Here is a 24,806-nt window from a genome sequence, read left to right on the forward strand (position 1 = left end):
GCAAGTGTATTGTAGATATGTGTTTTGTACTGTAGATTATTCATGTATTGAAGTCACTGTGCGCTTACCAGCAACAGGCCAAAATCTGTTTCTCATATTTGTCATGGATCAAAATAATTTAGTAGGGAAATGGGACTGTAATCAGTCTAGATATCTTGACATTAGTTATCTTTTAGTCCAAAATGAATGATAACTCAGTCAGGGGGCTAAATGTACTGTATGAGTGTATTGGCAGATCTGCCAAGGCTGAACACATGCTGTTGTTATTCGTGTCATGACTGGTTAAGATTTCTTTGTAAGATGGGACCAAAATAGATATTAGCATTAAACGCTACCTATTCTTTCCCTTCCTTTCAAGCCATTCTGAACATGGACAACACTGTGGTGGACCTTGAGACCTTGCAATCCCTGTATGACAACGTAAGTTGTTTGAAATATATTAATGATTATACACTACGCTTTTTCATTGGTAAATGTTTGATGACACAAACTGTCACTGTTGAAAAAAAATACATGTTTTGGGCAGTGTTTCTCAACCTCCGGTCCGTGGACCTGTGGCGGTCCATGGGATTTTGCTGGCCGCTGGTCCCTGAGCTGGTTAACTGACACTAATTTAGTCAGCACTACAGTGAAAAAACGTAACTTGCCGGTCCCTGACAGAGGAGGGACCATGGCTTGCCGGTCCCTGGTATCAAAAATGTTGAGAAACAGAGCGCATGTGGAATATGAAAGGTTCATCAATGGACAGGCAAACGTGTCTACATTACCACAAGTCATGTAAGATACACCAACTCACACCAGTTCCATGTAGAGGTTATTGCTCAACAATATCAACTCGATTTGGAGCTTTTGGACTCCAAATGTAGTGGTTTACAACGAAACCATCATTGTTTAAGTTTCATGTCATATAGTTACAGAAAGCTATCATTTGATTATATTATATAATGTAGTCAAGCCACAGTATTAGCGACTAGTTGTAAATCAGTCAACCGTTATTAATTTTGTTTTATTTGGACTACTAAACTAAAAGTACAATTCCCATCAATTAAGTGCACCTTCCTTGGAACATGTGGAAAGGCGGGCTTTTCATAAACAGTCTTTGAATCTTTAGTCATTACCTAAGTCTTTATAGTGTTTCCAGAATAGTTGAATGATTTTGTTGTGGATGTCAGTTCCACAGCGTCTGCTCTGAACATGCCTCTGTATCTAGAGTTCATGTTCCATCTGGTCCACTTGAAAGGCAAACTAAAGGAAATGTGCTTTAAATACCAAAACAAACATGGAAGCCACAATCCCTATTGGTATGTGTGGTGTTTGGCCACAGAGTCGGCCCTGTGTACTGTATGTATGCTGGAAGGGGATAGACTTTTCTCTAGTTAACATCTATTGTCGTTAAAAGAAGTTGGATCCTCTCTTGTAAGACATGCATTATCATACAATCATACATATTATCCTTATTGGATATGAATGTATTTCTCTACACTGGTATAATAGGCACTGTTTTATTAAAGTACAATGGGATAATGTAATAAAGTGTGTTGTTATTTAATTACAATAGAATACAATATTTAATTACACCTACATCATTGGCCCTGCAAGACGTTAACCGGCCAGTGGAGGCTGCTGAAGGGAGGACTGCTCATAATAATGGCCGGAACGGAGCCAATGGAATGGCATCAAACACATGGAAACCATGTATTTGATGTATTTGATACCGTTCCACTGATTACCACGAGCTCGTCCTCCCCAATTAAAGTTCCACCAACCTCCTGTGGTTTAACCTGTCTCTTTTAGCTGAACATTTGGATCGTTATGTCAACAAAGAGAGGATCATGAAAAGGAACGTGTTTTTTCAATTTCAACCTTGATACAGGTTTAAGATACTATGACATTCCTGAGAAGCTTTTGGCTGGGCAACACAAGAGGCCCGTCCTTTGACTTCTAGAGCCACATTAATAATATTGAAAATGACTGTGGCTTCAGACATGGTGTAGTTTTGAGGAAATGTGTCATAACCCATAAGAGTCTAGGTTCTGTCTAAACCGGAGTTGGGGGGGAAGTACTACTAAGCTATATGGAATTGTTTTAAGAAGGTCATACCAAGGATCATTTTGCTACTTGATTTTGAATTTTAAGACCCCTTGAAGAATCAAAAAAATATATTCTAAAATGATTTGATGAACATTTTTAATTGGCCTTATTGCTATTAGCCCATACAAACGCATTTAGTGTGGGCGAAACAACCAACATGTACTTGTTCGTGAGAGTCTCACCTTTACACAGACTGATCTTATTAGTGTGTAGCCCAAACTGTTCAGATGCTACAGACAGAAGTTGACAGATCAGCTGTACCGATTTCAGACGAGTCCCAAGACGCTTGTGGGGGTTGGAGAACACCATTGTGTTCTTGAGAGTCTCATCTTTCCACAGAGGGGTCTTAATAGTTTGTAGGCCAAACCGTTCAGATGCTACATACGATTCTGTGAGAAGACCGATTTTCGGGATGTCTCATGGTCTGACAAACACCGCTCTAGCTCTGTCACCTCTTACCGCAGATGCGGAAGTGTTACATCGGCAGATGTGGTGGATTGAGACACATCCAATGCAATATTGGATGTGTCTCAATATCTGTAGCTTAAACTGGCTGATTTTTATGGGTATTTTTTAATTACGCTAATTAGATTTCCACGGGGGCGTGGACATCGACCTTATTAACAGAGGGTCTGCTCAACCCACCCTCATATCTCTCCCTCTTCTGTCTTGCCTGAGGCTGTGTTATTGAGTTGAGGAGCCAAATTGTTTCTCTTTTGTATTGCGACTCCCTCCTGTCTCCCAGTCTCCAACCCCTAACCACAGTTGGCAGTGTAGCCTCCCTAACTTCGGAATAAGGGGTTCTAATGGTTACACCCTCACAGTTCTAGAACACACTCCCAAACACAGAGCCATGGAGAAGGTCACTCCTCACTTCACAGTTAGACGTGGAGTCACCCTGTCTGTGGGCTCTGAAAATATAACCATTACACAACACGAACCCACAGGAAGGAAGAAGTCACTGTGAGGTACCCCTCCCCACAAATATCAGGAGTCATAATCATCTGACACGACTCTTAGAAGTTCAGGGAACCCCTCCCAACACCACATTACTGTGCACGTGATAAGCATCAGCATGACAAACCCCAACACTTGCCCTCATGATATCTATTCAGAGGCTGAGACTGCCAGGGTTGAGGAACATTATAACAACACTGTCACCTTGTATGAAAAACAAAGGATTGGTGACAGTGACATGGGTCAATACAATAATAGCACATCAGGCTACGTTCTCGGTCATCAGAAAACAATCTTGACTTGAAGTTTAGTGCCATACATGGGAGGTTTTGAAAAACACAGTTGACCAGAAATAAAGGATTGGTCACATAGCAGTGGCCTTTCTCTGGAATGTTGCATGAAACTTTCTCTCATACTATCACAGCCAAAGAGAAATGTACCAATTCATAGATCTCACCATCATATCGTCTTGTCCACAAATTACTCCTCACGTTGGTACACCCAGAAGTTAAAAAAGGACCTGTTTCATGTTAAATGTATTTACACTTTAAAACATATCGTTAACCAGAACCAGAGCTTACCGAAAGCAGACCCAAAGCAGAGTGTGTTGAATACTAATTTGAACTGTGTTTGATCTGCTGCTGCTGAGTTATTCCTGGGCCAGACTCTGGAGTCAACGTCAGCTCCCCTAACCTGCTTCCTCAGACAAGCCTGAAGTCATGAGACTTAAAGAGTTTACATTTCTCTGTGTCGGCCGTTTTATGGTTTTGCCATTCTGCATCAGGCCTGTCAACCTCTATTGTCTTCTTGCTTTTGTTAAATGATACGCCATCTCTGGCCTGGTTTATTTTTCTTCGATCACCTTGTACTAAACTGTGGTTTTGTGTCGGAAAATGTGAAATATCTTATAAATCGAAACCATACTATAGTGTTTATAAAGTATCTACAAAGGCTGTATTTGACCACATTCAGGTCCCTTCTATGTGCAAGAACAGGGTATGTGTGCATGTACGGTATATCTTTGTTTCACTTACTGTTTCCCAATATCACACTCTTTACCTTTTTCAGAGAGCCCAGCAAGATGAGATGGAGAAGATTGAGAAGCACATCAAGTCATCCAAAGATAAAGACGACTCGAAGCCATTGGACAAGCCTGAACAGTGAGAGCAAATGTAGGCCAAGAAAATCACAATTTCAAAATGGTGTCTGCCTTTTATCACTATCATCTTGTTCTTGTACTTTCCTCTTCCCTAAGGTTTCTCTTCCAGCTGTCCCAAATCCCAAATTTCTCAGGAAGGGTGTTTTGCATCCTCTTCCAATCAACCTTTGATGAATGTATCTCCTCCATCCTCCGGAAAGTTGAAATCCTTCAGAGAGTGTGTACGGTGAGTCTCCTCTACATCTGTCTGAAAACAGCCTGTAGTGTTAGCGGACAATGTAATGTACAGCCATGCATCAAGAGTGTTCAGTACATAAGGAATAAAAGCCAGGATCTCTGGCGAGGGATAATATACAGTATGCCTCCTAGATACCAGATGCACCGAACTGAACTATCTCTTGCTCTTCTTCAGTTTGTCTATTTCCCCCCTCGATCTTCTCTTTCTCTATCCTCTTTTCTTTGTTATTCTTCTTGTCACTTTGCTTCCCGCTTCTCTACCTCTCTCTTATATATTTCCCTTTCTCCTTCTCGTCCCTCTCTCCGTCATTCCACCCCTTCCTCAACTCCTTGTCTCTGTCTTTCCCCATGCTGTGTATCAGACTCTGCAGAGAGGTCAGTGTGTGATGCAGGTGCTAGGTCTCGTCTTAGCTTTTGGGAACTTCATGAACGGAGGGAACCGATCGCGCGGGCAGGCTGACGGCTTCACTCTGGACATCCTGCCCAAACTCAAGGACGTCAAGAGCAGTGTGAGTGTATGTTGAGCTCTGACCATAACGGTGCTTAGGGAATGTCTTTGTCCCCAAATGAGTGAGTGACTGACTGCTTGTTAGATTTTTGGTGTACCACCAGTGTTGTCCTGTAAGAACATAGTGGTCAGTGTTTTCAGTATTGGAATCCCAGAGAGGTGCCCATAAAGAATATAAGACAAGTTACCAGCATTAAGTTATGACACTCTCCGCAGCAGAGGTTTCACTTGTGTTTGATGCATTGCTTCTAAGTCCTCTTTAGATGTGTTCTCCATACAAATTAGAACATTCTGCTCTAAAATGATTAGATTAATGACAAAAAGGATTTACGGTTTATTTATTTGGATCTTTTCAACTGTCTCTCTTTCAGGATAACTCTCAGAGTCTTTTGTCATTCATCGTTGCTTACTATCTAAGGCACTTTGATGAGGTATGTTCTAGTTCCTGTTTATTTGAATCACTTTCTGATTTACTCTGATTTGCTGGGATATCTTTCCAGAACCCTTTTCATCTTCTCTCTGGCCAGAGGATAGCGTGGCTTATTTTTTTAATCAAATTATTTATTTTCCTTTCCTTTTCTCAGTTCAGCTCGACCTGTAGCACGTTAGCTGGCACAGGATCCAAAGGGGGCCTATTGTAAATAATTAGGTTAGCCAGATGAGATGAACTCAGCCGAGAGTATGTTGCCAAAATCAACCTACACGACACTGTTCTGGGCTCCTAATGGCTCCCTGGTAACACTGATTGACAGGATAAACGTATTCTTTGATTACAATGGCTCCTCTCTAGCTGACGACTATAACCACTACCACCATGCAACCTTATCTTACTGGGAATGTTTGGACTACTGATAAGAATGGTCGAGACATCCAGCCCAATGTTAACTGAGATGTATGCTGCAGAGGGTTGATGATGATTGACTTTGACTGTGTGTCTGTATGTTGTCAGGACGCAGGTAGAGAGACCTGTGTCTACCCTCTCCCCGAACCCCAGGATCTCTTCCAGGCCTCTCAGATGAAGTTTGAGGACTTTCAGAGAGATCTACGCAAGCTAAGGAAAGACCTCAAAGGTGAGACTGGCTCCCACAAATACACTGCTCAAAAAAATAAAGGGAACACTTAAACAACACAATGTAACTCCAAGTCAATCACACTTCTGTGAAATCAAACTGTCCACTTAGGAAGCAACACTGATTGAAAATACATTTCACATGCTGTTGTGCAAATGGAATAGACAACAGGTGGAAATTATAGGCAATTAGCAAGACACGCCCAATAAAGGAGTGGTTCTGCAGGTGGTGACCACAGACCACTTCTCAGTTCCTATGCTTCCTGGCTGCTCTAGTGGTAGCATGAGACGGAGTCTACAACCCACACACGTGGCTCAGGTAGTGCAGCTCATCCAGGATGGCACATCAATGCGAGCTGTGGCAAGAAGGTTTGCTGTGTCTGTCAACGTAGTGTCCAGAGCATGGAGGCGCTACCAGGAGACAGGCCAGTACATCAGGAGACGTGGAGGAGGCCGTAGGAGGGCAACAACCCAGCAGCAGGACCGCTACCTCCGCCTTTGTGCAAGGAGGAGCAGGAGGAGCACTGCCAGAGCACTGCAAAATGACCTCCAGCAGGCCACAAATGTGCATGTGTCTGCTCAAACGGTCAGAAACAGACTCCATGAGGGTGGTATGATGGCCCGACGTCCACAGGTGGGGGTTGTGCTTACAGCCCAACACCGTGCAGGACGTTTGGCATTTGCCAGAGAACACCAAGGTTGGCAAATTCGCCACTGGCGCCCTGTGCTCTTCACAGATGAAAGCAGGTTCACACTGAGCACGTGACAGATGTGACAGAGTCTGGAGACGCCGTGGAGAACGTTCTGCTGCCTGCAACATCCTCCAGGATGACCGGTTTGGCGGTGGGTCAGTCATGGTGTGTAGTGGCATTTCAGATGTGCTCGCCAGAGGTAGCCTGACTGCCATTAGGTACCGAGATGAGATCCTCAGACCCCTTGTGAGACCATATGCTGGTGCGGTTGGCCCTGGGTTCCTCCTAATGCAAGACAATGCTAGACCTCATGTGGCTGGAGTGTGTCAGCAGTTCCTGCAAGAAGAAGGCATTGATGCTATGGACTGGCCCGCCCGTTCCCCAGACCTGAATCCAATTGAGCACATCTGGGACATCATGTCTCGCTCCATCCACCAACGCCACGTTGCACCACAGACTGTCCAGGAGTTGGCGGATGCTTTAGTCCAGGTCTGGGAGGAGATCCCTCAGGAGACCATCCGCCACCTTATCAGGAGCATGCCCAGGCGTTGTAGGGAGGTCATACAGGCACGTGGAGGCCACACACACTACTGAGCCTCATTTTGACTTGTTTTAAGGACATTACATCAAAGTTGGATCAGCCTGTAGTGTGGTTTTCCACTATAATTTTGAGTGTGACTCCAAATCCAGACCTCCATGGGATGATAAATTTGATTTCCATTGATTTTTTTTGGTGATTTTGTTGTCAGCACATTCAACTATGTAAAGAAAAAAGTATTTAATAAGAATATTTCATTCATTCAGATCTAGGATGTGTTATTTTAGTGTTCCCTTTATTTTTTTGAGCAGTGTATATTAGCTCCATTTGGAGCTCCACTGACAAACCTTGTCACCAACACCAGGTAGTAAATCTGAATCAATGTTGATTATGACAGGTGTCACATCATATTTATGACCCATTGTGTAGGATTTATGAAAGTATAACTCAGGTGAAATGCATCCCTGTATCTCGATCATGGGAAATTCTTCCAAGTGTGCCCAGCCATAGTGATGTTTTGATCACAGAACAGGGCCAACAGATAGCATCTGTTTGTCGTACAGACCACCAAACCAGATGGAGAGTCAGGAGCAGACTCCTGTAGAATCACAACACAGAGAGCCAAACAAGCCAGGTTCAAGGGGCTTCTCCTACCTGTGTGCCCCAGCTCAGGCCCCTCAGAGTGGGTCAAGGACCTGGAGAGGCCGCCTTATTTATGCTACCCCCTGCATACTCACATTACAAACCATAAGATCTGAAGGTCCCATAATTAAAACCTTCAAAACTATCAGTGTACTGGGAAGGTAGCAATACTGTTTGACAGCCATCCAGTTGAGCAAGAACAGAATATAGTCTGTGTATCCTTTTCATAATAGTTCAACCTAAATACTAGGTCACTTCACATAAAATACAAGTCCAGGTAGCACTTACAAAAATGTTTTAGAGGTTTACAGGGAATTACTGACTAAGGCTGAAGTCTGTCAAGTCTTTTCCCAACAAAAAGCCCTGATGAAGTGTGGAAATCAGATTACACACTTAAAGCCAAGCTCATTGGTTGAAAACAAAATCCCTGTGCGACCGAATGAATGACTGAATGGGGAAATACTTATTATATTCATTAGTCAGTCCTGACTCATTCAACACTTACAGCACGTTATAGGGGTCTGCAGGTGGGGAAACATTAACGCTAACAGAGTGCATCTATTTCATGTGTCAATCAAGAATAATCACCCAAATCTCCTCTCTTCTCTATCATGTTTTATGTATCTTACTGTTAAACCAAGGCTCCTATTTTTTTTTACTGCACTGCAATCAATCTTGTGAAGCTTCCGATTATCAGGTTTCCAAGGTCCACTGGGAGACTGACTCACGTACTCATTCCCAATGGCAGAGTACCATGATGGTGTACATAAATGCTTCATCACATACTGTAGGTTCTCTTTACTTTAGAGGGAACAGCTGAGTGTTGTAACAGATGTGGGCTTTGATGACAGTTGCCTGGGGATTAGGTTAATTAGTAGGCATCCCACAGCAGTGGGCTTGGATGGCCCTCAGGACAACAGCTAGCTCCACAGAGGGGGCCATATGGTCAACCAATTAACTCTGAGAACTCTGGCAGGCAAGTTTTGGATTCATCATGGGCGCTGATGGACCGTGACTCTGGGGTGCGCCAAGGGACGCTTAAGGGGTCTGCAGGTTCCAAGGGTATCACTCATTGTTTGGAGAAAAGTATTAGGGTGAATGGGAATGCATCATTACTGGTTAGTTTGCCTTTTCCCAATCCACATCAGTTATACACATTATGTTCAGTAATTAGCCCCAATTACACAAAAAGGTAGAGTGTAATACTGCAATGTCAAAAATAGTTTTTACAAGCTGTCTCGTTCTTTTTCTTCCTTCTTTGTCCTCCTCCACTCCAGCATGCTCGGCCGAGACAGAGAAGGTCTGTCAGGTCTCTTCTGAAGAGCACCTGCAACCCTTTAAAGAGAAGATGGAGGGGTTTCTGAGCCAAGGTGAGTTTGCGAACACAGAGTACAGACAGGCAAGAGGTGAAGGTGCCCCAGTTGTGGTTACTTGACAAATTACTCAACCATCACTGAGGCCATTTTGGGTTGTGGCTGAGACAAATGGACCATTAATCAATGACAAAGGAAGCCATTTTGGTTCTTCAAGTAGTGAGAGTCAAGCTTCGAGACGGGTCATTGATACCCCTTATCCTTGGTGCAACTAAAGTGTAACTGCCCCAAAGATGAAGGCCAATGACTAATGCCTCAGATATCCCACTGGGTTATGTTCAGTGTCAGAATACCTGACATGAGGAAGCCATCTTGGATCTGTGTTAGAGAATAGAGTGTAGAGATGGGCAGTTGATCATCATGCTAACCTTTGGTTAGACTGCACTGCATATGTCCTGCCAAGACTGATGTCTCAGTTGCTCTTCTGGTTAATGTACAGTGTTTGGAAGAAAGATGTGCAGAGACCATCATTCTACCTGCTCAGACCTGCACCTTGTGACTATTTGCACTGACTCTCCGCACATCAAACCCTTACACACAAGCACACAAGCACGCACACACACACAAGCACATGCACACACACACAGACACACACACACACACACACACATAGACACACAAGCACATAGACATAGACATAGACCCACACACATGCACACACACACAGACACACACACAAGCACACACACACACACACACACACACACACACACACACACACACACACACACACACACACACACACACACACACACACACACACACACACACACACACACACACACACACACACACACACACACAGTCAATGCTGCTGTTCTATTATATACTATTTATTCAACTGAACAACCAAGTCACTACCCACTTTATATTGTAAATACAGTCATAATTGACATAGCACACTCATAATCTATGCTGTATATTGTATACATATCAGGTTATTGCAATGCATATTATCTTCTTCTTATAACTTATTTTATTATTGTACTGCAATGTTGAGGGAGCTAGCATTTCACTGCACATGTTACACCTGCTATAAACTGTGTACGTGACGAATACAGTTTGATTAGATTTTTATTTGAATCAATGCAGTTTCCATGGAGACCTCTGCTTACACCAGAATAACTCAAGGCTATTGTTTCAGCTTTGTCCCTGTTATGATGAGCTGCAGCAGCACCTGTTAGCTGAGCCTTTGACCTCTGTCTGAAAGACATTTCAAGAGCAGACGTACATCCAGGCCAAACATGAACACATAATGAGGGCTATAGGCAGGATTGGACCCTGACAGGGTAGATAGTGTAACTGTAATAGCAATCTGGTTTGTCCTTGTCTTCCTCCTGTTCATTCTTCACCTCTTTTCTTTCTCTTTTTACTTTATGGCTTCTGGGAGAGCCTCCTCTCTCAACCTCACTCGTTTACTCTCTCGTTCTCTCCATTCCTCCCTCTGTCATATCAGGAAATCAAAGAAACACTTGGAGGAAGCTGTTTACCCTGGGAACAGTTAAAACAGGGATGATGAGTTAGCAGTGGAACGAGGGCTGATGATGAATTCACCTAGCGCCTTCCCTTTGTGATCGACCATGTTTGTTTTCATTTGACCACAGTGTGTTTGTTATCACCCTCCCTCCCAGACCCTTTCAACATCATCCTGTAAAAGAGTACCTTCACCCCTGCATCTCAGTCCTTTTAACTTACTTAACGCTGAGGTAAAGCATAGAAAATCTGTTTAAAAGAATGGAACTATGCTCATCATAACAGACAAAATAAGGTTTGGTTTTCATGTCTATTAAAACATGTAGGATATCATTCTAGGCAGTTTTACATAGCAGGCTATTTCTAGCTAACTGTTCCCATTCTTCTTGTAATTCTGAGCTCACTGGCCCCTTCTCAAGTGATGTTGTATTCAAATGAGAGTTGGTAATCTATAACACATGCTCTTCTGCTATGTTGCTCACTGTCCTTGAGTCCAACTTTAAAGGAAGCCTGGATGAAAGCGTCTCTCTGAAATAAATATTGGGTTTTCCCTTTGATGCAAATGACGAGGTTGTCCTCAGAGAGAGGAATGTTCGGCGTAACACTGACATGTGACTTGGAAGGCTCCAGACTAAATTCGCTGGGTGCCTCCACTGCGGCAAAAAAAAGCAACAACAGCAATGTCTTATTTGTGTTATTTCTATAATTTCTGACCCTGGAGTTAAACAGTTTCTGGCTCCACAGTTTCCACCACTCTTGTTTATTTTCTGACCATGAAACTAACCACAGAATAACAGTGAAAGGGGACTCGTAGGAACGGCACTGTTTGGTCTAGCTCGATTTTCCCCGCTTGTTTCACAGATTCTCATGCATGCGATGCCTTTGATGGAGTCTCTGTGCCTCCGAACAGAACATTGGCCATGTGATTATCTGTTTCTGATGGAAATATTAAGATTAGTAATATTGTCTGCATGCTCTCTTTAGGGGACTGACTACTGCCTTGGCTACAAGGGTTGCCTACTCATACCATGTCAGATAAGATGTATTCGGTGTTTTCCAGAATCTATTTTTAAACCTCTAGACAGGTATTGTACATACACTACCGATCAAAAGTTTCGGGTTACTTAGAAATGTCCTTGTTTTTGAAAGAAAAGCTCATTTTTTGTCCATTAAAATAACATCAAATTGTTCAGAAATACAGTGTAAACGTTGTTAATGTTGTAAATGACTATTGTAGCTGGAAACGGTAGATTTTTAATGGAATATCTACATAGGCGTACAGAGGCCCATTATCAACAAACATCACTCTTGTGTTCAAATGGCACGTTGTGTTAGCGAATCCAAGTTTATCATTTTAAAAGGCTAATTGATCATTAGAAAACCCTTTTGAAATTATGTTAGCACAGCTAACATTTGTCCTGACACTGTTGTCCTGATTAAAGAAACAATAAAACTGGCCTTCTTTAGACTAGTTGAGTATCTGGAGCCGGGGGCGGCAGGGTAGCCTGGTGGTTAGAGCGTTGGACTAGTAACCGAAAGGTTGCAAGATCGAATCTGTTGTTCTGCCCCTGAACAAGGCAGTTAACCCACTGTTCCTAGGCCATCATTGAAAATAAGTATTTGTTCTTAACTGACTTGCCTGGTAAAATGAAGGTAAAAAAAAATCTGGAGCATATTTGTGGGTTCGATTACAGGCTCAAAATGTCCAGAAACAAATAACTTTCTTCTGAAAGTCGTCAGTCTATTCTTGTTCTGAGAAATGAAAGCTATTCCATGCGAGAAATTGCCAAGAAACTGAAGATCTCGTACAACGCTGTGTACTACTCCCTTCACAGAACAGCGCAAACTGTCTCTAACCAGAATAGAAAGAGGAGAGGGATGCCCCGGTGCACAACTGAGCAAGAGGACAAGTAGATTAGAGAGTCTAGTTTGAGAAACAGACACCTCACAAGTCCTCAACTGGCAGCTTATAGAAGGCCGGTATTAACTCACCACATACAGTCCATGTTGTATGACATTTTGGATGCATTCAAAATGGATTCCATACTTCTTTGCTGATTGTTATGCTGTTGCATTTATCTGATGATGTCCATCCTGTTCAGATTTCTGATTGGTTATTGATGAGCAATAGGAAGCAGATGTAGAAGAGAGGATCAGTATTAGAATGATTTAGTACAGGGAGCCGTGGACAAAAGTGATCGTACCATTGGACATGTCAAGGTTTCTTAGATGTCGCTCTGGCTTCAATTATACGCAGCGATTTGATGTTCCCTGGATAAAGACAGGCCGAAGATCCATGCCAAGAAAGATTCCTACCCGTCTACTTTAGTGGATGTCTTGGAAGGCTATGAAGAGGCTATAGGTTTTAGGTTGCTATGGATTTGGAAGCTGCCCTTGAAGGCTACTAACAACATGTCTTATATGGTATCTATCTACCGTATAGGATTGTGTGTGAAAGCAATATAGCTGGTGAAACACGCAGATGAGATTGGCTGGGTTTGAACCTGGGTCGCATGCATGCCACACGACTGTTGTCAGTCCAAGAGCAAGCGTGGTTCACCAAACCACCTAAGGTACAGTTCACCTTCGCTTTCACATCCTCGTCTGCATACTACAAGACTGTGTTAGCCCACTCAACTAAAACGTTGGCCTATAGGCATTTTCTCAGGGAGCTAATGCAAGTCAGGTCTCAGACAAAGACTGGTTCACCAGAACACCTTGGTTACAGTATCACAGACTTCCTCAATATCTCAATGAAAATGAACTGCACTGTACATCAAAAAAAATATATAAGATGTTGATTCATTGTACATTTGTAAGGCAACCAGCTGCGATAGGATTGTGAGTTTTCATACACAAACTTTTTGTTGTGAGTTTGCTCAACACATAATGTTTTTGCAACTCACTATCCTATTGCAGCTGGTTGCCTTACAATTGTACGTCGAATCAACATCTTTGTTTATACAAGGTGGAAGGAGAGAGAATTATGAAAAAATCCTCCTAAGGCTAAGGATATCTTCTGGAATTCCTCTGAGTTTGAGGATATTTCACAATAATTCCCTGAACTCATTAATACTAAATGTACACAAAGAACACTTGCCTTGAAAACCATGGTGTTCATTTGTCAGTGGTGCCACCGCAGTCAGTTCAACACTCAATTACATGAACTAACCCTGAAAATGACAGCAAGTGTTATTAATGTTCATGTGTGAAATCCTGTGTAAACTGTCTATACAGGGGAAACCCAGTCATTCTGCCTATATGAGAAATTGTATAAGCTACACTACATAGACAAAAGTATGTGGACGTCGAACATCTCTTTAAAAAATCATGGGCATTAATATGGAGTTGCTATAACTGCTATAACAACCTCCACTCTTCTGGGAAGGATTTCCACTAGATGCTGGAACATTGCTTCCATTCAGCCACAAGAGCATTAGTGAGGTCGGGCACTGAAGTTGGGAAATTAGGCCTAGCTCGCAGTTGGTGTTCCAATTCATCCCCAAGGTGTTCGATGGGGTTGAGGTCAGAGCTCTGTGCAGGCCAGTCAAGTTCTTCTACACCGACAAAAGATTTCTGTATGGACCTCGTGCACGGGGGCATTCAAATCAAATCAAATCAAATGTATTTATATAGCCATTCGTACATCAGCTGATATCTCAAAGTGCTGTACAGAAAACCAGCCTAAAACCCCAAACAGAAAGCAATGCAGGTGTAGAAGCATGGTGGCTAGGAAAAACTCCCTAGAAAGGCCAAAACCTAGGAAGAAACCTAGAGAGGAACCAGGCAATGAGGGGTGGCCAGTCCTCTTCTGGCTGTGCCGGGTGGAGATTATAACAGAACATGGCCAAGATGTTCAAATGTTCATAAATGACCAGCATGGTCAAATAATAATAATCACAGTAGTTGTCGAGGGTGCAGCACCTCAGGAGTAAATGGCAGTTGGCTTTTCATAGCCGATCATTAAGAATATCTCTACCGCTCCTGCGGTCTCTAGAGAGTTGAAAACAGCAGGTCTGGGACAGGTAGCACGTCCGGTGAACAGGTCAGGGTTCCATAGCCGCAGGCAGAACAGTTGAAACTGGAGCAGCAGCACGGCCAGGTGGACTGGGGACAGCAAGGAGTCATCGTGTCAGGTCGTCCTGAGGCATGGTCCGAGGGCTCAGGTTCTCCGAGAGAGAGAAAGAAAGAGAGAAAGAGAGAATTAGAGAGAGCATACTTAAATTCACACAGGACACCGGATAAGACAGAAGTACTCCAGATATTACAAACTGACCCTAGCCCCCCGACACATAAACTAATGCAGCATAAATACTGGAGGCTGAGACAGGAGGGGTCAGGAGACACTGTGGCCGCTTCCGATGATACCCCCGAACAGGGCCAAACAGGAAGGATATAACCACACCCTCTTTGCCAAGGCACAGCCCCCACACCACTAGAGGGATACCTTCAACCACCAACTTACCATCCTGAGACAAGGCCGAGTATAGCCCACAAAGATCTCCGCCACGGCACAACCCAAGGGGGGGCGCCAACCCAGACAGGAAGATCATGAAAGAGCACCACTCAGCCCCTGTAATAGGGTTAGAGGCAGAGAATCCCAGTGGAGAGAGGGGGACCGGACAGGCAGAGACAGCAAGGGTGGTTCGTTGCTCCAGAGCCTTTCCGTTCACCTTCACACTCCTGGGCCAGACTACACTCAATCATAGGACCTACTGAAGAGATGACTACAATAAAGACTTAAAGGTTGAGACCGAGTCTGCGTCTCTCACATGGGTTGGCAGACCATTCCATAAAAATGGAGATCTATAGGAGAAAGCCCTGCCTCCAGCTGTTTGCTTAGAAATTCTAGGGACAATTAGGAGGCCTGCGTCTTGTGACCGTAGCTTACGTGTAGGTACGTACGGCAGGACCAACTCGGAAAGATAGGTAGGAAAGATAGGTAGGAGCAAGCCCAAGTAGGGAGGCTAGCACTGGAGTACTATGATCAAATTTTTGGGTTCTAGTCAGGATTCTAGCAGCCGTATTTAGCACTAACTGAAGTTTATTTAGTGCTTTATCTGGGTAAGTATAGCATTGCAGTAGTCTAACCTAGAAGTAACAAAAGCATGGATACATTTTTCTGCATCATTTTTGGACAGAAAATTTCTGATTTTTGCAATGTTACGTAGATGGAAAAAAGCTGTCCTTGAAACAGTCTTGATATGTTCGTCAAAAGAGAGATCAGGGTCCAGAGTAACGCTGAGGTCCTTCACAGTTTTATTTGAGACGACTTTACAACCATCAAGATTAATTGTCAGATTTAACAGAAGATCTCTTTGTTTCTTGGGACCTAGAACAAGCATCTCTGTTTTGTCCGAGTTTAAAAGTAGAACGTTTTCAGCCATTCACTTCCTTACGTCTGAAACACAGGCTTCTAGCGAGGGAAATTTTGGGGCTTCACCATGTTTCATTGAAATGTACAGCTGTGTGTCATCCGCATAGCAGTGAAAGTTAACATTATGTTTTTGAAAGACATCCCCAAGAGGTAAAATATATAGTGAAAACAATAGTGGTCCTAAAACGGAACCTTGAGGAACACCGAAATGTACAGTTGATTTGTCACAGGACAAATCATTCACAGAGACAAACTGATATCTTTCCGACAGATAAGATCTTAACCAGGCGAGAACTTGTCCGTGTAGACCAATTTGGGTTTCCAATCTCTCCAAAAGAATGTGGTGATCGATGGTATCAAAGGCAGCACTAAGGTCTAGTAGCACGAGGACAGATGCAGAGCCTCGGTCTGACGTCATTAAAAGGTAAGTTTACCACCTTCACAAGTGCAGTCTCAGTGCTATGATGGGGTCTAAAACCAGACTCAAGCATTTCGTATACATTGTTTGTCTTCAGAAAGGCAGTGAGTTTCTGCGCAACAGCTTTTTCTAAAATCTTTGAGAGGAATGGAAGATTCGATATAGGCCGATAGTTTTTTATATTTTCTGGGTCAAGATTTGGCTTTTTCAAGAGAGGCTTTATTACTGCCACTTTTAGTGAGTTTGGTACACATCCGGTGGATAGAGAGCCGTTTATTATGTTCAACATAGGAGGGCCAAGCACATGAAGCAGCTCTTTAAGTAGTTTAGATGGAATAGGGTCCAGTATGCAGCTTGAAGGTTTAGAGGCCATGATTATTTTCATCATTGTGTCAAGAGATATAGTACTATAACACTTAAGTGTCTCTCTTGATCCTAGGTCCTGGCAGAGTTGTGCAGACTCAGGACAGCTGAGCTTTGGAGGAATACGCAGATTTAAAGAGGAGTCCGTAATTTGCTTTCTAATGATCATAATCTTTACCTCAAAGAAGTTCATGAATGTATTACTGCTGAAGTGAAAGCCATCCTCACTTGGGGAATGCTGCTTTTTAGTTAGCTTTGCGACAGTATCAAATTTTCCTCAATTAAGTTGAAAAAATAGCATGATTGAGCAGCAGTGAGGGCTCTTCGATACTGCACGGTACTGTCTTTCCAAGCTAGTCGGAAGACTTCCAGTTTGGTGTGGCGCCATTTCCGTTCCAGTTTTCTGGAAGCTTGCTTCAGAGCTCGGGTATTTTCTGTATACCAGGGAGCTAGTTTCTTATGACAAATGTTTTTAGTTTTTAGGGGTGCAACTGCATCTAGGGTATTGCACAAGGTTAAATTGAGTTCTTCAGTTAGGTGGTTAACTGATTTTTGTCCTCTGACGTCCTTGGGTAGGCAGAAGGAGTCTGGAAGGGCATCAAGGAATCTTTGTGTTGTCTGAGAATTTATAGCACGACTTTTGATGCTCCTTGGTTGGGGTCTGAGCAGATTATTTGTTGCGATTGCAAACGTAATAAAATGGTGGTCCGATAGTCCAGGATTATGAGGAAAAACATTAAGATCTACAACATTTATTCCTGTAACGGCTGGTGCTCTCCTCATCCTCGGATGAGGTGAGGAGAGAAGGATCTTCAGACCAAAACGCAGCATTTGGGAAATAAGCCATCTTTATTATGAATACGATGGCAAACACGAAACGAAACAAAACACTTTCAAAACTACAAAACAAGAAAACGACGTTGACGAAACCTGAACATAAACTTACATAACTAAACATAAACTTACGTACAGGAAACAGACGACATCGAAACGAAACGAAACAAACAAACGCTACAGTCCCGTGTGGCACGAACATACATACTGACACAGGAGACAATCACCCACAACGAACACTGTGACAACGCCTACCTAAATATGACTCTTAATTAGAGGAACGCCAAACACCTGCCTCTAATTAAGAGCCATACCAGGTAACCCAAAACCAACACAGAAACAGAAAACATAGAATGCCCACCCAACCTCACGTCCTGACCAACTAACACACATAACAACTAACATAAATAGGTCAGGAACGTGACATTACCCCCCCCACAAGGTGCGAACTCCGGACGCACCAGCACAAAGTCTAGGGGAGGGTCTGGGTGGGCATCTAACCACGGTGGTGGCTCAGGCTCCGGGCGCGGTTCCCACCCCACCATAATCCATCCTAGCTTCCTCCCTCCAAGAATGTCCACCCTCTTTTTTCCCCCCACAAAATCCTCTTAATAACATACCTAATAAGGACAACACCGGGACAGAGAGATAAATCAAGACAGAGGGATAGATAAGAATATAGAGGTAGATGAAGATAGAGAGGGAGATCAGGATAGAGGGGCAACTCCGGACTGAAAGGCAGCTCCGGACAGAGAGACAGCTCTGGACTGATGGGCAGTTCTGGGTATCTAGCCTTTTCAGGCTGAAGGGCAGCTCATGGCTGACTGACGAATCTCGACGCTCATGGCTGGCTGACGGCTCTCGACGCTCATGGCAGGCTGACGGCTCTCGACGCTCATGGCAGGCTGACGGCTCTCGACGCTCATGGCAGGCTGACGGCTCTCGACGCTCATGGCGCTCTGACGGCTCTGGCTGCTCATGGCGCTCTGACGGCTCTGGCTGCTCATGGCGCTCTGACGGCTCTGGCTGCTCATGGCTCTCTGACGGCTCTGGCTGCTCATGGCTCTCTGACGGCTCTGGCTGCTCATGGCTCTCTGACGGCTCTGGCTGCTCATGGCTCTCTGACGGCTCTGGCTGCTCATGGCTCGCTGGCGGCTCTCGACGCTCTCGACGCTCATGGCGCTCTGACGGCTCTGGCTGCTCATGGCGCTCTGACGGCTCTGGCTGCTCATGGCGCTCTGACGGCTCTGGCTGCTCATGGCTCTCTGACGGCTCTGGCTGCTCATGGCTCTCTGACGGCTCTGGCTGCTCATGGCTCTCTGACGGCTCTGGCTGCTCATGGCTCTCTGACGGCTCTGGCTGCTCATGGCTCGCTGGCGGCTCTGGCAGATCCTGTCTGGTTGGCGGCTCTGGCAGATCCTGTCTGGTTGGCGGCTCTGGCAGATCCTGTCTGGTTGGCGGCTCTGGCAGATCCTGTCCTGATAAAGAAGAGATCTGCTGGACGGAGAAAGAAGCTTTCGTGAAAGAAGAGGAGGAAGAGAAAGATGTCACAATACAAAAACAAGTAGAGGGTGAGGCTGTTACCGTGAAAGATCCGGTTTGGAGCGAGCGGTCGCATTTGCATTCGCTCTGCAGGTAGTATAACTTTTCATTACATTTTATTACATTTCATTATAGTACAACGGTTTAATTTGTCTAACCTTAGCAATTTCTTCTTAGCTAGCTACTTAGCCGTCTGTGTATAAAAGATAATTGCGTAATCATCGTATTTCGTCGCCTATCGTAGTCCACACTGCTATCTGCCCAGCAGCTAGCAAACGTCCACCGTCTACCGTATAACTTTTCATTACATTTCATTATAGTACAACGGTCTGATTTTCATTTTCATTACAGTACAACGGTTTGATTTGTTTGATCTTAGCTAGCTACATAGCCGTCTTTGCATCAAACATAATTGTGTAGTTATTGAGGTTCGCCAGCCAGCTATTTTCGCCCTAACGTAACGCAACGTAGCCAACACGGCTAGCTAGCCAGCTTGCCACCGAATAGCAGCATTGTAGAAACGAGTGCATTACAACGGAACGACTTGATCAGTGTAGTGTTGGCTGACTACACAGTTGTCTTTGCTATCTTTGATTTGTATTTGTTCGATCTTAGCTAGCTACTTAGCTGGCTACATAGCCGTCTTTGTATCGGTGATAATTGTGTAGTTATCAAGGTTCGCTGAGGTTCGCTAGCCAGGTATTCTCGCCCTAACGTAACGTAACGTAGTAAACCCTGCTAGCTAGCCAGCTAGCCACCAATTAGCAGCACTGTAGAAACGATTACATTACAACGGAACGACTTGACTTGTGTAGTGTTAGCTAGCTACATAGTTTTCTCTGCTATCTTTGTATCTAAGATAATTGTGTAGCTTTGAGTAATTATCGGTTAGCTAGCCAGCTATTTTTCGCCTGCCGCGCTGCCGTCCTCCTACCTAGCCAACGCTGCTAGCTAGCCAACTTCTACCGAATAGCAGCACTGTAGAAACTTACATTACAACGGAACGACTTGATTAGCGTAGTGTTAGCTAGTTGTCTTTGCTGTCCTTGTATCCACGATAATTGTGTAGTTTAGAGAAATTTAGTGAAATTGTCGAGGTTACCTAGCCAGCTTCACTTTCAACAACGTAGCCACTGCTAGCCAGGCTACTTCACCAGCCAGCAGTACTATATCATTTTAGTCAATAAGATCTTGTATTTTATTTTTATTTTTTTGCAACGTAAGCTTAACTTTCTGAACATTCGAGACGTGTAGCCCACTTGTCATTCTAATCTCCTTTGCATTAGCGTAGCCTCTTCTGTAGCCTGTCAACCATGTGTCTGTCTATCCCTGTTCTCTCCTCTCTGCACAGACCATACAAACGCTTCACACCGCGTGGCCGCGCCCACCCTAACCTGGTGGTCCCAGCCCGCACGACCCACGTGGAGTTCCAGGTCTCCGGTAGCCTCTGGAACTGCCGATCTGCGGCCAACAAGGCAGAGCTCATCTCAGCCTATGCGTCCCTCCAGTCCCTCGACTTCCTGGCACTGACGGAAACATGGCTCACCACAGATAACACTGCTACTCCTACTGCTCTCTCTTCGTCTGCCCACGTGTTCTCGCACACCCCGAGACCTTCTGGTCAGCGGGGTGGTGGCACCGGGATCCTCATCTCTCCCAAGTGGTCATTCTCTCTTTCTCCCCTTACCCATCTGTCTATCGCCTCCTTTGAATTCCATGCTGTCACAGTTACCAGCCCTTTCAAGCTTAACATCCTTATCATTTATCGCCCTCCAGGTTCCCTTGGAGAGTTCATCAATGAGCTTGATGCCTTGATAAGCTCCTTTCCTGAGGACGGCTCACCTCTCACAGTTCTGGGTGACTTTAACCTCCCCATGTCTACCTTTGACTCATTCCTCTCTGCCTCCTTCTTTCCACTCCTCTCCTCTTTTGACCTCACCCTCTCACCTTCCCCCCCTACTCACAAGGCAGGCAATACGCTTGACCTCATCTTTACTAGATGCTGTTCTTCCACTAACCTCATTGCAACTCCCCTCCAAGTCTCCGACCACTACCTTGTATCCTTTTCCCTCTCGCTCTCATCCAACACTTCCCACACTGCCCCTACTCGGATGGTATCGCGCCGTCCCAACCTCCGCTCTCTCTCCCCCGCTACTCTCTCCTCTTCCATCCTATCATCTCTTCCCTCTGCCCAAACCTTCTCCAACCTATCTCCTGATTCTGCCTCCTCAACCCTCCTCTCCTCCCTTTCTGCATCCTTTGACTCTCTATGTCCCCTATCCTCCAGGCCGGCTCGGTCCTCCCCTCACGCTCCGTGGCTCGACGACTCATTGCGAGCTCACAGAACAGGGCTCCGGGCAGCCGAGCGGAAATGGAGGAAAACTCGCCTCCCTGCGGACCTGGCATCCTTTCACTCCCTCCTCTCTACATTTTCCTCTTCTGTCTCTGCTGCTAAAGCCACTTTCTACCACTCTAAATTCCAAGCATCTGCCTCTAACCCTAGGAAGCTCTTTGCCACCTTCTCCTCCCTCCTGAATCCTCCTCCCCCTCCCACCCCCCTCCTCCCTCTCTGCAGACGACTTCGTCAACCATTTTGAAAAGAAGGTCGACGACATCCGATCCTCGTTTGCTAAGTCAAACGACACCGCTGGTTCTGCTCACACTGCCCAACCCTGTGCTTTGACCTCTTTCTCCCCTCTCTCTCCAGATGAAATCTCGCGTCTTGTGACGGCCGGCCGCCCAACAACCTGCCCGCTTGACCCTATCCCCTCCTCTCTTCTCCAGACCATTTCCGGAGACCTTCTACCTTACCTCACCTCGCTCATCAACTCATCCCTGACCGCTGGCTACGTCCCTTCCGTCTTCAAGAGAGCGAGAGTTGCACCCCTTCTGAAAAAACCTACACTCGATCCCTCCGATGTCAACAACTACAGACCAGTATCCCTTCTTTCTTTTCTCTCCAAAACTCTTGAACGTGCCGTCCTTGGCCAGCTCTCCTGCTATCTCTCTCAGAATGACCTTCTTGATCCAAATCAGTCAGGTTTCAAGACTAGTCACTCAACTGAGACTGCTCTTCTCTGTATCACGGAGGCGCTCCGCACTGCTAAAGCTAACTCTCTCTCCTCTGCTCTCATCCTTCTAGACCTATCGGCTGCCTTCGATACTGTGAACCATCAGATCCTCCTCTCCACCCTCTCCGAGTTGGGCATCTCCGGCGCGGCCCACGCTTGGATTGCGTCCTACCTGACAGGTCGCTCCTACCAGGTGGCGTGGCGAGAATCTGTCTCCTCACCACGCGCTCTCACCACTGGTGTCCCCCAGGGCTCTGTTCTAGGCCCTCTCCTATTCTCGCTATACACCAAGTCACTTGGCTCTGTCATAACCTCACATGGTCTCTCCTATCATTGCTATGCAGACGACACACAATTAATCTTCTCCTTTCCCCCTTCTGATGACCAGGTGGCGAATCGCATCTCTGCATGTCTGGCAGACATATCAGTGTGGATGACGGATCACCACCTCAAGCTGAACCTCGGCAAGACGGAGCTGCTCTTCCTCCCGGGGAAGGACTGTCCGTTCCATGATCTCGCCATCACGGTTGACAACTCCATTGTGTCCTCCTCCCAGAGCGCTAAGAACCTTGGCGTGATCCTGGACAACACCCTGTCGTTCTCCACCAACATCAAGGCGGTGGCCCGTTCCTGTAGGTTCATGCTCTACAACATCCGCAGAGTACGACCCTGCCTCACACAGGAAGCGGCGCAGGTCCTAATCCAGGCACTTGTCATCTCCCGTCTGGATTACTGCAACTCGCTGTTGGCTGGGCTCCCTGCCTGTGCCATTAAACCCCTACAACTCATCCAGAACGCCGCAGCCCGTCTGGTGTTCAACCTTCCCAAGTTCTCTCACGTCACCCCGCTCCTCCGCTCTCTCCACTGGCTTCCAGTTGAAGCTCGCATCCGCTACAAGACCATGGTGCTTGCCTACGGAGCTGTGAGGGGAACGGCACCTCAGTACCTTCAGGCTCTGATCAGGCCCTACACCCAAACAAGGGCACTGCGTTCATCCACCTCTGGCCTGCTCGCCTCCCTACCACTGAGGAAGTACAGTTCCCGCTCAGCCCAGTCAAAACTGTTCGCTGCTCTGGCACCCCAATGGTGGAACAAACTCCCTCACGACGCCAGGACAGCGGAGTCAATCACCACCTTCCGGAGACACCTGAAACCCCACCTCTTCAAGGAATACCTAGGATAAAGCAATCCTTCTGCCCCCCCCCCCCCCCCCCTTAAAATGATCTAGATGCACTATTGTAAAGTGGCTGTTCCACTGGATGTCATAAGGTGAATGCACCAATTTGTAAGTCGCTCTGGATAAGAGCGTCTGCTAAATGACTTAAATGTAAAAAATGTAAATGGTTGGCGGCTCTGGCAGATCCTGTCTGGTTGGCGGCTCTGGCAGATCCTGTCTGGTTGGCGGCTCTGGCAGATCCTGTCTGGTTGGCGGCTCTGGCAGATCCTGTCTGGCTGGCGGCTCTAGCGGCTCCTGTCTGGCTGACGGCTCTAGCGGCTCCTGTCTGGCTGACGGCTCTGTAGGCTCATGGCAGACGGGCGGCTTTGCAGGCTCATGGCAGACGGGCGGCTTTGCAGGCTCCTGGCAGACGGATGGCTCAGACGGCGCTGGGGAGACGGATGGCTCAGATGGCGCTGGGGAGACGGATGGCTCAGATGGCGCTGGGGAGACGGATGGCTCAGATGGCGCTGGGGAGACGGATGGCTCAGATGGCGCTGGGGAGACGGATGGCTCTGGCCGGATACGGTGCACTGTAGACCTGGTGCGTGATGCCGGAACTGGAGGCACCGGGCTAAGGATAAGCACCTTCCTACTAGTGCGGGGAGCAGGGACAGGGCACACTGTATTCTCAAAGCCCACTCGATAACTGATGCGTGGTACCGGCACTGGTGACGCCGGGCTGAGGACAAGCACATCAGGATTAGTAGGGGGAGAAGATACAGTTTGTACAGGGCTCTGGAGACGCACTGGTAGCTTAGTGCGTGGTGCCGGAACTGGAGGCACCGGGCTAGATACACGCACTACAGGGAGAGTGCGTGGAGGAGGAACAGGGCTCAGGATACGCACTGGTAGCCTAGTGCGTAGTGTAGACACTGTAGGTACTAGGCTGGGGCGGGGAGGTGGTGCCGGAAATACCGGACCGTGGAGGCGTACTGGCTCTCTTGAGCATTGAGCCTGCCCGACCTTACCTGGTTGAATGCTCCCGGTTGCCCGACCAGTGCGGGGAGGTGGAATAACCCGCACCGGCCTATGTAGGCGAACCGGGGAAACCATGCGTAAGGCCGGTGCCATGTATGCCGGCCCGAGGAGACGCACTGGAGACCAGACGCGTTGAGCCGGCCTCATGACACCTGGCTCAATACCCAATCTAGCCCTACCAGTGCGGGGAGGTGGAATAACCCGCACTGGGCTATGCACTCGTACAGGAGACACCGTGCGCTCTACTGCGTAACACGGCGCCTGC

The 24,806-nt window shown here is 46.1% G+C and overlaps 1 protein-coding gene across 2 annotated transcripts in view; it reads left to right on the forward strand.

Moving 5' to 3' along the window:
• The window catches only part of fmn2a (formin 2a), a 65,990-nt gene that overhangs the window by 31,794 nt on the left and 9,390 nt on the right, over positions 1-24,806 (forward strand). The window contains exons 8-14 of one of the 2 annotated variants that reach the window (XM_055902536.1): positions 359-420; positions 4,117-4,208; positions 4,304-4,433; positions 4,807-4,959; positions 5,324-5,383; positions 5,902-6,022; positions 9,171-9,263. In XM_055902536.1, coding sequence (XP_055758511.1) covers positions 359-420; positions 4,117-4,208; positions 4,304-4,433; positions 4,807-4,959; positions 5,324-5,383; positions 5,902-6,022; positions 9,171-9,263 — 711 coding nt within the window. The remainder of the gene's footprint in view (positions 1-358; positions 421-4,116; positions 4,209-4,303; positions 4,434-4,806; positions 4,960-5,323; positions 5,384-5,901; positions 6,023-9,170; positions 9,264-24,806) is intronic. The other variant, XM_055902537.1, reaches the window with a different exon arrangement.

Source organism: Salvelinus fontinalis, chromosome 37 (assembly GCF_029448725.1).
Source record: "Salvelinus fontinalis isolate EN_2023a chromosome 37, ASM2944872v1, whole genome shotgun sequence".
NCBI lineage: Eukaryota > Metazoa > Chordata > Actinopteri > Salmoniformes > Salmonidae > Salvelinus > Salvelinus fontinalis.